General features: G+C 43.0%; 1 protein-coding gene across 4 annotated transcripts in view; it reads right to left on the bottom strand.

Annotated features, from left to right (window-relative positions):
• The window catches only part of TBL1XR1 (TBL1X/Y related 1), a 180,905-nt gene that overhangs the window by 9,370 nt on the left and 152,739 nt on the right, over positions 1–18,796 (bottom strand). For all 4 annotated transcript variants that reach the window (XM_077290504.1, XM_077290501.1, XM_077290500.1 and 1 more), the window contains 6 exons: positions 17,806–17,938; positions 13,329–13,470; positions 5,567–5,630; positions 5,278–5,375; positions 4,123–4,183; positions 3,372–3,493 (listed from right to left, as the gene is read on the bottom strand). In XM_077290504.1, the coding sequence (XP_077146619.1) occupies positions 3,372–3,493; positions 4,123–4,183; positions 5,278–5,375; positions 5,567–5,630; positions 13,329–13,470; positions 17,806–17,938 (620 nt within the window). The remainder of the gene's footprint in view (positions 1–3,371; positions 3,494–4,122; positions 4,184–5,277; positions 5,376–5,566; positions 5,631–13,328; positions 13,471–17,805; positions 17,939–18,796) is intronic.

Here is an 18,796-nt window from a genome sequence, read left to right as displayed (position 1 = left end):
ACCACTGCCTGCCTGCCTCTGTATACCACTGCCTGCCTCTGTATACCACTGCCTGCCTCTGTATACCACTGCCTGCCTCTGTATACCACTGCCTGCCTCTGTATACCACTGCCTGCCTGCCTCTGTATACCACTGCCTGCCTGCCTCTGTATACCACTGCCTGCCTGCCTCTGTATACCACTGTCTGCCTGCCTCTGTATACCACTGTCTGCCTGCCTCTGTATACCACTGTCTGCCTGCCTCTGTATACCACTGTCTGCCTGCCTCTGTATACCACTGTCTGCCTGCCTCTGTATACCACTGTCTGCCTGCCTCTGTATACCACTGTCTGCCTGCCTCTGTATACCACTGTCTGCCTGCCTCTGTATACCACTGTCTGCCTGCCTCTGTATACCACTGTCTGCCTGCCTCTGTATACCACTGTCTGCCTGCCTCTGTATACCACTGTCTGCCTGCCTCTGTATACCACTGTCTGCCTGCCTCTGTATACCACTGTCTGCCTGCCTCTGTATACCACTGTCTGCCTGCCTCTGTATACCACTGTCTGCCTGCCTCTGTATACCACTGTCTGCCTGCCTTTGTATACCACTGTCTGCCTGCCTCTGTATACCACTGTCTGCCTGCCTCTGTATACCACTGCCTGCCTGCCTCTGTATACCACTGCCTGCCTGCCTCTGTATACCACTGCTGCCTGCCTCTGTATACCACTATCTGCCTCTATATACCACTGCTACCTGCCTCTATATACACCTACCACTGCTACCTCTGTCCTGTGTAGCTAATCTAGTCCTGGGTAGCTAATCCTGTCCCGTGTACTGTGTCCTCAGCAGTCAGTATCACACAGGACAGGATTAGATACACGGCTCAGCAGTCGGTATCACAGGACAGGATTAGATACACGGCTCAGCAGTCGGTATCACACAGGACAGGATTAGATACACGGCTCAGCAGCAAGTATCTAATCCTCTCCTATGCACTCCTCTCCCCCCTGCGTGTCTTTCCCCATTGTGGTTTATTATTTTTGCTGTGGGAGATGAGGGAGTCGAGGATTACGCATTCGGTATGGTTTAAAAAAGATTAATAAAAAACTTTATTCTGGCCGAGTCTTTATTTACAATACAACTATAGGATTAGTAATGGATGGGTGCCTTATAGACGCCTCTCCATTACTAAGCCGTGGGCTTGATGTCACCGGACAATATGAAGGTGACATTAACCCCACAAATATGAACCCCACTTGCTACCGCTACAGGGCAAGTGGAAATTGCCAGGCAAAGCGCCAGAAAAGTCGCATGTAAAAGGCGGCTGAGAGCTGATGTTTTTAGCCTGGGGGGGGACAGTATCCATGGCCCCTTCCTAGGCTATTAATGTAAGCCCGCAGCTGTCTGCATAATATTTGATGGTTATTAATTATAGGGGGCCCCACTTCTTTTTTTGGGGGGTGTCCCCCATTTTAATAGCCAGTAAAGGCTATAAGTATACAGTTGGGAGCGTGTGAGTGTGAGCACACCCTCCCACCCATAGACCAGTATACTGCTCTCCTGAAATACTGTGCTCCTGTCACCCTGCTCCTTCCACCATACGTCTCTCACCTCCCTAGAGCAGTACAATACCATATGGATCACGTATAATGCCGCTATATATATATTTATCACATATTACTCCCATAAAGACCACACATTATGCCGGGATATTATAATATATATATATATATATATATATATATATATATATATATATATATATATATAATATCACACATTATGCCGCCAAGTATTGTGTGATCTATGTGACGGTATTATATGTGATCTATATGGCAATATTATGTTTGATCAGTGTTGTGGAATGATGTAAAAACTAAATGACGGTGGTATATGAGAACTATATTGTGGATGTGTGATCTATGTGGCAGTACTTGGTGAGAATTATATGGCGGTATTATGTGTGATCTATATGGTGGTATTATGTGAGAACTGTATGACAGTATTGTGTGATCTATTTGATAGTATTGTGTGTGATCTATATGGCGGTATTCTGTGAGAACACTATGACCGTATTATCTTCAGAAAGCGGGCCCATTCTATGGTGGTTCTGGCTGAGCACCTGCACGCGGGTCTGGGGTAATAGAGGGGGCAGCATGACCTCCAGTTAGGTGCAGTCAGGGCTGGTGAGGCAGCTGAAGAGAGGGGTCTCATTTTTATCGTTACTATATGGCTACATTTCCTTCCCAGCGTCACCCCGTACTTCGCCTGTCGCCTCACTTTCACACATTGCCAGGACAGGATGGAGAAGACAGGATCTGAGGAGGGGATTGGGGTCTTTGCATGCAGCGTCTGGATCAGAACAGGCCATCAATCCGCAGAAATGTTTCTTGGATTTCTGTGGAGCAGACGGTCCATCCATGTGTATAAAAGACAGCGCTCTATGTACAATCCCTGGCTGAACATGGTGCCCCCCCATAGACCAGCACACTGCTCTCCTGAAATACTCTGTGCTGCTGTCACCCTGCTCCCTCCACCACATATCTCCCAGAATCCTTGCTGCCTGCCATCCTCGGTGACTGTCTACTTGTCAGTATAAGGCTGCTGTCACACTAGCAGTATTTGGTCAGTATTTTACCTCAGTATTTGTAAGCCAAAACCAGGAGTGGGTGATAAATGCAGAAGTGGTGCATATGTTTCTGTTATACTTTTCATTCTAATTGTTCCACTCCTGGTTTTGGCTACAAATACTGAGGTAAAATACTGACCAAAATACTGCTAGTGTGACGGCAGCCTTACTCTGCAGTCACCAACAAAATGGCTGCTCACTGGGTTCCTGAATATCATCCTCTTATCCCTTAGCAAACACATAGAAGGGGAGGAGAGGAGACATCACACACGTCAGCAGACTCCGCCCATAATTACTGCAGTGCAGTAATGTGAGCTAGTTGTACACTAGGTTTTTCTGAAATTTCAGCAGCTGCTCCCCCTAGTGTTTAAAAGTGGAAATTCCAAAACTTTTCAAATTTTTTTCATATTTTACTAAATTATAAACAAATGAAAATATTTTTTAAGAAAATTTAAACATTAATTCTTTACATTTTTACAATTGCTGTAAAAAAATTTTTTTTGATGGCACCTTCCCTTTAAGGCTAGATGAAGAAAACTGAATAGCACACTGAAGAAAAACAGAACATCTTGGCAGATTAAGATGGACCCCACTGTAAGTTATAGGGGTCTAGCATACAGCGGTGAGATTCATTGTGTAACTCATCTGGCACAATGTTGAGGGCTCCCGTTATAATTGGAAGCCAATTTCATAAATTAGGATTAGATTTTACACCGAGAAATAAATCTGGACAACCCTACTGGCTAAAGAGTAACACTTACTGTATGTCCCTGGAATGTTTTTATTGGCCTGTCTTGTCCCAGTTTGCAGACGTGGATACACATGTCTGTACTGCACGATGCAAATGTATTGTTACTTTGCCAGTCCACATCCAATGCTGGTGCTGGAAACACAAGGGGGAATAACAAATCAGGTTAACATGTAGCTTATACAAGTAAACCTAACCTGGATTCTGAGGTAGCCCGGCCCGGCACTGACTGATAGCCAGCTCTGTACTGATGTACTGCTGATCCGGCTGTCAGTTAATGCAGGGGCAATGTTATACTGTGTGAGCGCTGACTAGAGTGGGCCCCAAGGCCGGGGTCTCTGGGAGATATAAAGTTCATTTTCTCCCAGGTGACACTTTCAGTACAGCAACTGGGCTTTCTCATAATGCCATCAGCATGCAAATTAACCCTATATCTGAAGCTTAACAGCATTATAGGACCTGGCAGGTTCTCTATAATGAAACATTGCAAAAAAAAAAGAAAAAAAGAAAAGGATTCCCTGCATTACACCTAGTACAGTCTGAGGAGGTGGTGCATTATGAAAAACAATTAAACACATCAAAAAGGATTCCCCATCACCATCTCTGCCCTGTGACAGCATACAGCCAGGTTTTCTTTCGAGTTTATGATGACTAACTTCAATGGATGCCATGTAAGTTTACAATTTTCCTCATTAACCCTTCCATTAGCCACTTACAGATCGGCTCGGGTTTTGGTTTTGTTCATGTATACAGTATATTTTTACCGGAATGGAAAGGAAACTGCTGTTTTGCTTCCCCTGTGTGTGCGTCCCAGATTATTGTTGTCTGTAAAGAAAACAAAAAAAACTGTTCTTACCAAGTTATTAATATGGAATCAGTCCTGTGTTAGCCTGTAATTGAGGCCTGAGCTGCATTCACAATTTTGCTTTGTTTTGTAGGGTAAAAAACAAACAAATGGCAAGCATTCGGTCTGACACATTGTTGAGCAAGCTCCTAGGAGAATCTGGACGAATCACTAACATCTGGGGGGAAAGTATGCGAGTCATCCGAAGTCAGGGAGAGCGAAGTAAGCACTGTGCCATGAGATCACTGCGGCCAGTGTTACGTGATCCCCAGGAGAGCCAGTGCCGACACTGCTGGAACGGCGCCGGAGGAAAGTACACGTGTTATTTTACAAAGGGATTGTGCATGTAGTGGACAACCACTCTAATAACTATTAATAAAAGCAAATTCCTGTAAGCGCTTGGATTTCTGATCAGTCAATAATAAATACATTTAGAGATTTTGAAAAATGTATTTCCATGATTTACATGTAAACTAACATGTCTGTTGTTCCTGTGATTTCTACAACTCAAGGACTTTTCCTTCATGGTGCTGCAGGTTTCTGTACTGAGGAATGTATGTTACATACAAGTATTGCCGACTTATTGACTACTAGTACTTATGGCATAGCTGTAAATATTGAAGGGGTTAACCAGTTCCACTTCATTTCTTATAGGCACAAGAACTTACAGGCAGGTAGCTGCTAACTACCTTCCTGGCGCTGATCTCTGCCAGCTCAGAGGGGTCACAGACTGATCGAGCAGCAGTTTCTTTTCTGCTGATGACCTGATGATTGATACCTGGCTCCTCACTGCGTAACTGGAGGGAGCGGCTGTCAATCAGCATGATAATCGGCAGTCATGGAAGAGCTGCATCTGTTGATGTGAGGTCAAATGAGCAAGCAATATTTTTTCGGGAACAATCTGCGATCACTGAGCCGGCAGTGGGCAAAATATGCATGTAGCCAACCTGCCTGTCAGTTCTTCGCCCCATGAGGGAAAAAAATGTCCCAGCTAACCCCTTTAAATTTGGAAATCTGATTGCCCATTGTCACACCAATTAGTAAAAACACTATTTAGCATTATGGAAAAGAGTACCTTGTCAACTCCTGCACTTAAAATAAAGTTTCCTTTCTTGTTCCATTTCAATGCAAATATGGGTCCTTTATGTTGCCCCAAGGTGCTCGCAAGATTTCCTGGAAGTTAAAGAAAATAATGCTTGGGCATAACCATAGTAGAGGTATGAAATAAAGACGACAATTATGAATGTTCATGTCAGCTCATCCCCATAACCCATTTTAGAAGAGAAGCAATCACTGATCTTTAGATGTCCGGATATAAATGAATCACATCATAGCTCGTTCCAAGCAACACTTGCATTGCTTACCGTCTTTCGTCCATATTCTGGCAAAGCCGTCATAAGACCCGGTGGCTAAAAGTGTTCCTTCACTCTATTAACGTGAAAAGACAAGTAAAAATATAAAGAGCCCGCACAAATGCAGATTAAATTCATACAAAAATCAATCTAGACCAGAGGTCTCAAACCATATGTGTTTTCAAGATTTCCTTAACATTGCACAAGGTGCTGGAATCATTCTCTGAAGGTGATTAAATGATCACCTGTGCAATACAAGGAAATCCTGAAAACATGACCTGTTTGCAGCCCTCGAGGAATGCAGTTTGAGACCTCTGATCTAGACCATCTCATAGCCTTGTATGGAATTTTCAGTACTGTACAAATGGTAATCTTCGTTATACTGCTTTTCCACTTTTAAAAGTCCCCAAAGATTTCCAGCCATGTAAAATATGAAAATCACTGAGCTCAGTGGCTTGGTAGAAGTAGACAGCATTAGTCGCTCAGTGACTAGCTGCAGGGGTGATGTGAGCTGCTGACATGGTGCAGGTTTAGGATTTATCTTACCGAAAGTGTAAAACCCCTTTAAATGTTACTAGTTTAAAACATGTCACTGATCTGTCTCAACTAACACTTGCGGTATGCTGAAATCAGTGACTGATCTGGATTAAACGAACCTAGCATTCAACAGCTCGGCTACTAGATTTTCAATAGGGCTTAATCGTATGCTACATTTTATTACAATTACATCCATATTAACCCCTTTCTGACATCTGACGTACTATCCCGTCGAGGTGGGGTGGGCCCGATTGACCACCGACGGGATAGTACGTCATACGCGATCGGCCGCGCTCACGGGGGGAGGGCGGCCGATCGCGGCCGGGTGTCAGCTGCATATCGCAGCTGACATCCGGCACTATGTGCCAGGAGCGGTCACGGACCGCCCCCGGCACATTAACCCCCGGCACACCGCGATCAAACATGATCGCGGTGTACCGGCGGTATAGGGAAGCATCGCGCAGGGAGGGGGCTCCCCTGAGCCCCCCGCAGCAACGCGATGTGATCGCGTTGCTCCGAGGGTCTCCTACCTCCCTCCTCGCCGCAGGTCCCGGATCTAAGATGGCCGCGGCATCCGGGTCTTGCAGGGAGGGAGGTGGCTTACCGAGTGCCTGCTCAGAGCAGGCGCTGGTAAGCCTGCAGCCCTGCACAGCAGATCGCCGATCTGACAGAGTGCTGTGCACACTGTCAGATCACCGATCTGTAATGTCCCCCCCTGGGACAAAGTAAAAAAGTTAAAAAAAAAAAAATTTCCACGTGTAAAAAAATAAATTAAAAATAAATTCCTAAATAAAGAAAAAAAATAAAATATTATTCCCATAAATACATTTCTTTACCTAAATAATAAAAAAAAAAATAATAAAAGTACACATATTTAGTATCGCCGCGTCCGTAACGACCCAACCTATAAAACTGTCCCACTAGTTAACCCCTTCAGTAAACACCATGAGGAAAAAAAAAAAAAAAAAAACACGAGGCAAAAAAACGCTTTATTACCATATCGCCGAACAAAAAGTGGAATAACACGTGATCAAAAAGACAGATATAAATAACCATGGTACCGCTGAAAACGTCATCTTGTCCCGCAAAAAACGAGCCGCCATACAGCATCATCAGCAAAAAAATAAAAAAGTTATAGTCCTGAGAATAAAGCGATACCAAAATAATTATTTTTTCTATAAAATAGCTTTTATCGTATAAAAGCGCCAAAACATAAAAAAATGATATAAATGAGATATCGCTGTAATCGTACTGACCCGAAGAATAAAACTGCTTTATCAATTTTACCGAACGCGGAACGGTATAAACGCCTCCCCCAAAAGAAATTCATGAATAGCTGGTTTTTGATCATTCTGCCTCACAAAAATCAGAATAAAAAGCGATCAAAAAATGTCATGTGCCCGAAAATGTTACCAATAAAAACGTCAACTCGTCCCGCAAAAAACAAGACCTCACATGACTCTGTGGACTCAAATATGGAAAAATTATAGCTTTCAAAATGTGGTAACGCAAAAAATATTTTTTGCAATAAAAAGCGTCTTTCAGTGTGTGACGGCAGCCAATCATAAAAATCCGCTAAATAACCCGCTATAAAAGTAAATCAAACCCCCCTTCATCACCCCCTTAGTTAGGGAAAAATAAAAAAATAAAAAAAATTTATTTATTTCCATTTTCCCATTAGGGTTAGGGTTATTGCTAGGGTTAGGGCTAGGGTTATTGCTAGGGCTAGGGTTAAGGCTACAGTTAGGGTTGTGGCTAAAGTTAGGGTTTGGATTACATTTACGGTTGGGAATAGGGTTGGGATTAGGGGTGTGTCAGGGTTAGGGGTGTGGTTAGGGTTACTGTTTGGATTAGGGTAAGGGGTGTGTTTGGATTAGGGTTTCAGTTATAATTGGGGGGTTTCCACTGTTTAGGCACATCAGGGGCTCTCCAAACGGGACATGGCATCCGATCTCAATTCCAGACAATTCTGCGTTGAAAAAGTAAAAGTGCTCCTTCCCTTCAGAGCTCTCCCGTGTACCCAAACAGGGGTTTACCCCATCATATGGGGTATCGGCGTACTCAGGACAAATTGGACAACATCTTTTGGGGTCCAATTTCTCCTGTTACCCTTGGGAAAATACAAAACTGGGGGCTAAAAAATAAGTTTTGTGGGAAAAAGATTTTTTATTTTCACGGCTCTGCGTTGTAAACTGTAGTGAAACACTTGTGTTGTGAAAACTTTGAACCCCCATCTAGATAAGTTCCTTGGGGGGTCTAATTTCCAATATGAGGTCACTTGTGGGGGGTTTCTACTGTTTAGGTACATCAGGGGCTCTGCAAATGCAACGCGACGCCTGCAGACCAATCCATCTAAGTCTGCATTCCAAACGGCGCTCCTTCCCTTCCGAGCTCTGCCATGCGCCCAAACAGTGGTTTACCCCCACATATGGGGTATCAGCGTACACAGGACAAATTGGACAACAACTTTTGGCGTCCAATTTATTATGTTACCCTTGTAAAAACACAAAGCTGGGGGCTAAAAAAATCATTTCTGCGAAAAAAAAGAGGAATTTTTATTTTCACGGCTCTGCGTTATAAGCTGTACTGAAACACTTGGGGGTTCAAAGCTCTCAAAACACATCTAGATAAGTTCCTAAGGGGGTCTACTTTCCAAAATGGTGTCACTTGTGGGGGGTTTTAATGTTTAGGCACATCAGGGGCTCTCCAAACGCAACATGGCGTCCCATCTTAATTCCAGTCAATTTTGCATTGAAAAGTAAAATAGCGCTCCTTCCCTTCCGAGCTCTGCTATGCGCCCAAACAGTGGTTTACCCCCACATATGGGGTATCGTCGTACTCAGGACAAATTGCACAACAACTTTTGTGGTCTAATTTCTTTTCTTACCCTTGGGAAAATAAAAAAATGAGGGCGAAAAGATCATTTTTGTGAACAAATATGATTTTTTATTTTTACGGCTCTGCATTATAAACTTCTGTGAAGCACTTGTTGGGTCAAAGTGCTCACCACACATCTAGATAAGTTCCTTAAGGGGTCTACTGTCCAAAATGGTGTCACTTGTGGGGGTTTTCAATGTTTAGGCACATCAGGGGCTCTCCAAACGCAACATGGCGTCCCATGTCAATTCCAGTCAATTTTGCATTGAAAAGTCAAATGGCGCTCCTTTCCTTCCGAGCTCTGCCATGCGCCCAAACAGTGGTTTACCCCCTCATATGGGGTATTAGCGTACTCAGGACAAATTGTACAACAACTTTTGGGGTCCATTTTCTCCTGTTACCCTTGGTAAAATAAAACAAATTGGAGCGGAAATAAATTTTGTGTAAATAAAAATGAACATTTAACTTTTTTTCAAACATTCCAAAAATTCCTGTGAAACACCTGAAGGGTTAATAAATTTCTTGAATGTGGTTTTGAGCACCTTGAGGGGTGCAGTTTTTAGAATGGTGTCACACTTGGGTATTTTCTGTCATATAGACCCCTCAAAATGACTTCAAATGAGATGTGGTCCCTGAAAAAAAATGGTGTTGTAAAAATGAGAAATTGGTGGTCAATTTTTAACCCTTATAACTCAATAACAAAAAAAAAAAATTTGGTTCCAAAATTGTGCTGATGTAAAGTAGACATGTGGGAAAGGTTACTTATTAAGTATTTTGCGTGACATGTCTGTGATTTAAGGGCATAAAAATTCAAAGTTGGAAAATTGCGAAATTTTCAAAATTTTCGCCAAATATCCGTTTTTTTAACAAATAAACGCAAGTTATATCAACGAAATTTTACCACTATCATGAAGTACAATATGTCACGAGAAAACAATGTCAGAATCGCCAAGATCTGTTGAAGCGTTCCAGAGTTATAACCTCATAAAGGGACAGTGGTCAGAATTGTAAAAATTGGCCTGGTCATTAACGTGCAAACCACCCTTGGGGGTGAAGGGGTTCAAAAGGACCTGACGCGAAACATGCTACACAATCCGTGGGCAGTATGCATCAGGCACTGGCTGTATGAACAGAGCTACACAATCCGTGGGCAGTATGCATCAGGCACTGGCTGTATGAACAGAGCTACACAATCCGTGGGCAGTATGCATCAGGTACTGGCTGTATGAACAGAACCACACAATCCGTGGGTAGTATGCATCAGGCACTGGCTGTATGAACAGAGCCACACAATCCATGGGCAGTATGCATCAGGCACTGGCTGTATGAACAGAGCCACACAATCCGTGGGCAGTATGCATCAGGCACTGGCTGTATGAACAGAGCCACACAATCCGTGGGCAGTATGCATCAGGCACTGGCTGTATGACAAGAACCACACAATCCGTGGGCAGTATGCATCAGGCACTGGCTGTATGACAAGAACCACACAATCCGTGGGCTATATGCATCAGGCACTGGCTGTATGAACAGAGCCAGGTATGTTTGACTCTGAAACGCTGCAAAATGTCACAGAAAAACACACTTTAAAAGCCACGGATGTAAGCAGAGGCTTGTCACTGCAGGTCGGCAGGCGAGGAGAAGACGCCTCTCTGTCTAGTCTACAGAGCGGAATTGCTGTGTCTTCATTTTGTTTTTAACTCTTTCACTACTCTAGGATTAATAATGGATAGGCCCGCACAGACACCCGACAGGCCCGCACAGACACGCACAATCTCCGCCCTAGCACTGCCCACGCTCTTCCCCCCCCCTCCCCAACTGGATGTGCCCACACTACACAGGCTCTTCATTGGGTGGTTCATGTGTCAATCAGTGTAGTTAGTATGTATGTATGTATGTAAGTATGTAAGTATGTAAGTATGTAAGTATGTAAGTATGTAAGTATGTAAGTATGTATGTATGTATGTATGTATGTATGTATGTATGTATGTATGTACATATCAATGTAGTATGCTGTATGCAGCATGTATGTATGCAGCATGTATGTATGCAGCATGTATGTATGCAGCATGTATGTATGCAGCATGTATGTATGCAGCATGTATGTATGCAGCATGTATGTATGCAGCATGTATGTATGCAGCATGTATGTATGCAGCATGTATGTATGCAGCATGTATGTATGCAGCATGTATGTATGCAGCATGTATGTATGTAGCATGTATGTATGTAGCATGTATGTATGTAGCATGTATGTATGTAGCATGTATGTATGTAGCATGTATGTATGTAGCATGTATGTATGTAGCATGTATGTATGTAGCATGTATGTATGTAGCATGTATGTATGTAGCATGTATGTATGTAGCATGTATGTATGTAGCATGTATGTATGTAGCATGTATGTATGTAGCATGTATGTATGTAGCATGTATGTATGTAGCATGTATGTATGTAGCATGTATGTATGTAGCATGTATGTATGTAGCATGTATGTATGTAGCATGTATGTATGTATGTATGTATGTATGTATGTATGTATGTATGTATGTATGTATGTAGCATGTATGTATGTTTTTTTTTTACATTCAACACATTAGTCGGATGATGGGACTATTACTGTCCCATCATTGGCTAATGTGTCAATCACTGTCATTGTAGGAGGCATAGCCCGATGGGACTTGTAGTCCCATCGGACGATGCCTGCACACACACACAAAGACCCCCGAGAGGCCCGCACAGACCCCCCCGAGAGGCCCGCACAGACCCCCCGAGAGGCCCCCCCGGCAGGCCCGCACAGACATCCGGCAGGCCCGCACAGACATCCGACGGTCCCGCACAGACCCCGCCCGCACACACAGACACGCACAGTCTCCGCCCACACTCTCCCCCCCCCCCCCCCCCCCGAACTGGATGTGCCCACACTACACAGGCTCTTCATTGGGTGGTTCATGTGTCAATCAGTGTAGTATGTATGTATGTATGTATGTATGTATGTATGTATGTATGTATGTATGTATGTATGTATGTATGTATGTACGTACGTACATATCAATGTAGTATGCTGTATGCAGCATGTATGTATGCAGCATGTATGTATGTATGCAGCATGTATGTATGCATGCAGCATGTATGCATGTAGCATGTATGTATGTATGTAGCATGTATGTATGTATGTATGTATGTATGTATGTATGTATGTATGTATGTATGTATGTATGTTTTTTTTTTTTTTTTACATTCAACACATTAGTCGGATGATGGGACTATTACTGTCCCATCATTGGCTAATGTGTCAATCACTGTCATTGTAGGAGGCATAGCCCGATGGGACTTGTAGTCCCATCGGACGATGCCTGCACACACACACAAAGACCCCAGAGAGGCCCGCACAGACCCCCCCGAGAGGCCCCCCCGGCAGGCCCGCACAGACATCCGGCAGGCCCGCACAGACATCCGACGGTCCCGCACAGACCCCGCCCGCACACACAGACACGCACAGTCTCTGCCCACACTCTCCCCCCTCCCCCCCCCCCCCCCCCCGAACTGGATGTGCCCACACTACACAGGCTCTTCATTGGGTGGTTCATGTGTCAATCACAAGCATTGTGCAAAAAAAAAAAAAAAAAAAAACGCACTTCCCATTTCCGATCACATTCAAAGATCGGGATTCCGATCATAGTGAAAATCGGTATAATTCCGATTTTACATGATCGGATCTAGCAACCCTAGTCACAGCACATCAAGATCTCGGTTTATTTTTTCCATAAAAGCAGTTAAAAGTTTTAGTACTTTTGTGCTCAGGTGCATTAATGTATTTTTCTTTGGGTGAGGTGGAGGGGAAGGTGTGTTTGGCCTGTAGACGGAAAGTGAGGGGTAAAAATAAAGAAAAAAAAAAAAATCTCTTGACTCATCCTTCGGACAGGTCACTATATCTGATTAGTGGGAGGGGGCAGCTTTTGCTTATAAGCCCCATACACAATAGCTAGCTGTGGGAAAAACAATGGGTTGGCCGATCGATCAGTCGGCAGCCATATCTCCGGACTCATCCAATCACTGTACCGACCGTTCCCGTGTTCTCTGCCAGACTGCTCCTCCGGCGTTTTAGCTCACCGAGAACAAAAGGATCAGCTGTACAAAATTGGACATGTCATGTCCTTAACTCTCGACCCTTCCCTGACAGGCGATGATCAGAAAGTCCCACATACACAGACTGTTGGCCAAGCCCGATGCTATGGTTGCGTTTGACCAACAATAGTTTAATTTGTATGGGGGCCTTAGGTTTGCAGAAAAAAATACGTAAAAATCAAGTCAAGTTTTGACAACGTTTTTCATTTTAAATGTGAAAAAGTATACTTACATTCCAATCTAAAGAGGTTACATCCTTGTTGCTAGGAACATCTTGTCCCCCTTCTCGTATACAGTGTCTAAGGACCAGCTGCGTAGATGCCCCAGTGCTGTTCTCACTAAGATTCCATATCCTGGCTGTTGAATCTCCTGACCTATCAAATTAAGCCCGAGAGGAGAGTGGAGAGCAAGATGAGCCAATTATAAACAGTTTCAGGTTCTACACATTCTTAAATAAGCAAAGAAATATTTTTTTAGCCTATTTATGTGAAGTATGCAGCACTTGAATTATTACTACGGATGCCTCTACAGATTTTACCCTTTGTTCACATTTCACCCTATGCGGCATAATCTGCTTCAGCTCACACAGCGACTGCTGCTTCCTTTGACCTCACGTCAACAGAGCAGTTCTCTCTTCCAGTCCACCGACATCATGCTCATTGACAGCCAGTGCCTCGTAGTCAGGCAGCAGGGAGTCGGCTGTCAATCAGCAGGATGTTAACAGTGACGCCCCGTTGACAAAAGAGCTAAAGAGAAGCTACTGTCGAAGTGACTTCTTTGGTAAGCAGGAAAATTGCCGACAGGAGCGGTCCGTCAGCTATGCGAGTTGGAGAAGATTGTCGGAGGACAGAAAAAGCAGGTAGTTAGTAACTGTGTCGGTAAACTCTTACCCCCCCTTACCATACAATCAATAGTACTGGGCAACCCTTTTCACACACCCATATTCACTGTAAAATCTATATCAGTATGCCTGTTCCCAAGAATTATGAGTGTTGGCTACATTTAAATTGGTGGTTAAGGATATTTTTTAGGATGGAAATTAAACTGGTTGTTCCATCTTGATAAAATAGGAAAAAAAATTGCAACAAGCATGTAAATCTGGAGAAATTCTAATTTTACAGCCTGTTGCCCAAGTTACCACCAACCACTGCAGCCCATCAGAGGTGGTCGGCTTCCTAAGCAAGGAGTGTTCGCTTGTATGCTCTATATTTTAAAGAGCCTGTCGGCAGCATTTTACTAAGTAAAGTACAGAAAGCACAGCAAAAGTATATACTTTATATCACTATATTAAAAGGTAAAATAGACAGTAAAGTGTGCACACATATACAGTATATACTTGATAGTGGACATATAAATGGATTAGGATACACGGATGAGGAGGAAAATGCCCAACATAAGGTCCAAATAAAAAACAGAACAAGAAAATCCTTAGAAGGGTAAAAATAGACACAAAATGGTAAAAAGTGGCACTAAAAGCAATAGAGTGCCTGCACTAATGTATACATGATAATACATAAAAAATTTGGAAATATGTCTTGACCAAATAGGGAGACCACAGCAGTGTAAGGTATAGTCACAATAACCTTCCTATTACTATTACAGGGCTTGATGACATAGAAAAATGCATAAATGATATGGCAGATATGAACCTGTAAGGTAAAGTCAATAAAGCATCACAAAGATTGATACATGAATTGTGCCAATGGCATGAAGAGGTATACATTGGTATTAAATCTGTGGATGAAGTAAAGACGAGGCAACGAGCTATAGTAAGGGACGAGCTATAGGCACACAGTAGTCAGATGCATATCTGGCTAAGGAGATAGAGCTTCTTAATAAATACTTACCTTGTAAGGTCTTCACATCCTGTTCCATCCAGATCCCAGAATTCCAAGCGGTAGAAGTTCACCGACCTCCATATTGGGAGACCCAAGTGATGTGTGTCTCAATATGCAAACTGATGGTGGTACCAGCCTCTTGCGCGGTACCACCAGAACACAGTCGCACCACACCCACTGTATACGCTGTATGCACCACACATACACACTGTATACGCCATACGCACACCACACTGTATATATGCCATACGCAGCATCTTGTACGGTACCACCACACCGTCGCGACTGATTCGCTGACCGCCATCTTTGTACAGGAGGAGCGCATGCGCAGTTTCAATGTGACCACCGCTATCTGTCTGCGAATTACTTGCAGGCGCAGTGAATCATTCGGCTGATCCCGGCGGCAGAAGCGCGACATGTCTACAGGCAGAGGAAGCCGGTCACATTATAGGGGTTTTCCCACGAACGAAAGTTCGTTTAAAAAATTGTCTGACCGTGTACGGAGCATACCACATCTACTGGGCAGGGGAGGAAGCAAAAGATAATACTGACATTACAGTAACAGAGGATTCATTTTGTCAGGCAAAATATTTTACTGACTTTATAAACAATATTTTACCTCACAAAATGTATCCTCTGTGATCTCCTGCTGTAATGTCAGTATTGTCTTTTGCTTCCTCCCCTGCCCAGGAGCTGTGGTATGTTCCGCACACGGTCAGACACAGACAAATTTTAAAATGAGCTTGCGTTTGTGGGAAAACCCCCTTTAAAAAGCAAATATCAACGCCAACATGGCTCCTCCTAAAAAGTACGCCAATGACAATGAAAGGAAAGCAGCAAGGACACAAAGTCGACGCCACTAGCAGGCAAATGAGAAAGCCTGCCCCCATCGTGACATTACCGCCCTGCCGATGTGATAGCAGCGGGCCTCCATCTAGTGTATAGAGAAACAGTAGCTGAATAGGAGTGAGCACAGCTGTAGGATAAAGTGGGGTTAGTGAACAATGGCACATTTGCAAGGGCTGTAATACAGGTAATTGTGTAGAAGAGAAAACAAAACAAAGGAAAATCACTGAAACAATAATCGGAGAGCAAAATAAAAGAAATGACAATTGCATGTAAGGGTTTGTATAGGCAAATAGGAAGGATGTCTATGTAAGGAAGGTTACCTGGATGGTCAGAATAGCTCCGACGTGCGTTTCGGATAAGTGCAGTATGGCCCTGTACGTACTTTACTTAGTAAAATGCTGCTGACAGGTTCCCTTTAACCCCTTCATGACGGAGCCGGTTTCATTTTTGCGCTTCTTGTTTATCGCTCCCCTCCTTCCCAGAGCCATAACTTTTTTATTTTTGGTCAATATGGCCTTGTGAGGGCTTGTTTTTTGCAGGACAAGTTGTACTTTTGAACAACACCATTGGTTTTACCATATCGTACTGAAAAACGGTAAACAAAATTCCAAGCGCGGTGAAATTGCAAAAACAGTGCAATTCCACAACTGTTTTTTGAATTTTTTGTTTACCATGTTTACCACATTCTAAAACTGATCTGCCATTATGATTCTCCAGGTCATTACAAGTTCATAGACACCAAATATGTCTAGGTTCTTTTTTTTATTTAAGTGGTGAAAAAAAATTCCAAAGTTTGTAAAAAAAAAAAAAAATAAAAAAAAAAAATTTGGCATTTTCCCATACAAGTAGCGTCTCCATTTTTTGTGATCTGGGGTCAGGTGAGGGCTTATTTTTTGCATACTGAGCTGACATTTTCAATTACACCATTTTGGTGCAGATACGATATTTTGATCGCCCGTTATTGCATTTTAATGCAATGTTGCAGCGACCAAAAAAAACAGTAATTCTAGCGTTTTTACTTTTTTCCTTGTTACGCCATTTAGTGATCAGGTAAAAAAAATTTTTTATAGTCATAGATCGGACGATTCTGAATGCGGCGATACCAAATATGTGTATGTTTTGTTTTGTTTTTTTTTTACTTTGAATGGGGTGAAAGGGGGGGTGATTTGAACTTTTGTATTTTTTTTTAACTTTTGGCATGTTTCAATAGTCTCTATGGGAGACTACTAGAAGCTGCCATAACCCATCAGCTCCACTACATACAGGGGATGATCAGATCGCCTGTATGTAGCAGAATTATTGACTTACTATGAGCGACGACCACAGACTCCTCCCACATCAAAGGGGGAGACATGACATGCGCTGTACTGTATGGTGCATGTAATGAAGGGGTTAAAGCTTGCTGCAGTGCTCTGAAGCTGGCTGCATTCCACCAGCTTCAGTCTATTTGCAGTTTGCCGATCCTGTAGAGGCAAATCTGCCTTTGGATGCAGCATAGGAGACCGCACCGACCAGACCAGTGAGGTGACAATGCTGCTGGCACAAACTGTCAAATCTTCTAAAGCACAACCTTACCCTCAGGTAAGGAAGAAGTCGGGAAGCAAGATTGCAGGTGTTGTCCTACTAAAATGTATCAAAGTTCATAATAAAAAAAAAAAAGAAAAACACGTCTGATTGCCGAGTCTCCCACCTATCACTAGAAAAGGGTTCCTGAACCTCCTTTCCTCCACAGCACAGAAGACTGAATACAATAAGATAGCTATACATATAAGCTGCCGCTCTATGTCCTATGGAGTAACAGGCCGTCTCCGGCATTACCACGGATGACGAATGAAACTAGCAGCAGAATGCATTTGTTCTTATGCTGCACCATTCAATCCTTTTCTAGGTGAGAAGAAATTGGGAGATGGAACACTGCTCGATCCCCAGCGTCAGACACTTTTCTCCAATCCTTTGCATAGGTAATACACGTGTTCCATGTAAAAAGCCCAGTAATACACAGCAGTACTTTAAGAATCCTACCCTGAGGCTAGAAGATCACTAACTGGGTTCCAGGCACAAATGAACACTTCGGACTCATGACCACGTAAAACCACTGCCTTGCTGGATGGGATTTCTACATCTCCATCGACTTCCATCATGTCTGTGTGGTTATCTGCAAAAAAAAAAAAATAATAATAATATGGGAGATTAGAACTGCAAATTATAAAGAGAAACTGAACTCCAACCCAAGCAAATTAAGGTATCAGGGTGAATATTGTGGGACGTCAAAATGAAACCTTTAGAGAGAAAAAAAAAAAAATTAAAACCAAATTCATCCACTACCCTACAATTAACAGCTAGACCCTTATGTCAAGTATGATCGTGGCCTCACACACAGATGAATGCACGGTCTAGCTTTTGATTGTTGCGTAGTCAAAGACTTTCTAAAAGTTTCATTTTGACGTATGTAGGAGGACCTCACAAATCTCGCCACTAATCGCGGGCAGTTGGCTCTCACAGGCCAGATCCATAAGGTGGGAAGTATTACCAGCTTACTGCCTAGGAGGAGACCGATGATCCTGAGAGCAAGTATGTAGATTTGTGCTTCTTGCCCACATATGATTAATAAGTAACTTTTATATTTCCATTAACTACAGAAAATAGAAATCTTCATACAACTGATGGACTCTACTTCCTAAAATGTATCACAATTATTGCTTTTTATCTAATGAAGGATTCAAAATGTTATACATGTTCCCGAAGGCCTATACAAATACAAACAAGAACTTAAGTACATTTCAATAGAAAACATTACCTTGGACCTCATGTTTTATAATGATAAATCACAGCTTACACCATCTGACCACTGGGTGGCACTGTACCATCAGTGTCTTAATGCCACAGATGTCATTCTGGAAACTTACATCAACAAGAGCAGATCTCTCTGAAGTACTAGTTAGGGCTTCATATACAGACCCGTGAGAAGACCTCCTTAGAAGTATACATGTCCTTTAGTGTACCCTTCAAATGC

This window comes from Ranitomeya variabilis, chromosome 2, assembly GCF_051348905.1.
Source record: "Ranitomeya variabilis isolate aRanVar5 chromosome 2, aRanVar5.hap1, whole genome shotgun sequence".
Classification (NCBI taxonomy): domain Eukaryota; kingdom Metazoa; phylum Chordata; class Amphibia; order Anura; family Dendrobatidae; genus Ranitomeya; species Ranitomeya variabilis.
The sequence above is the reverse complement of the archived record's forward strand: the minus strand, read 5'-3'. Positions and strand labels throughout refer to the sequence as shown.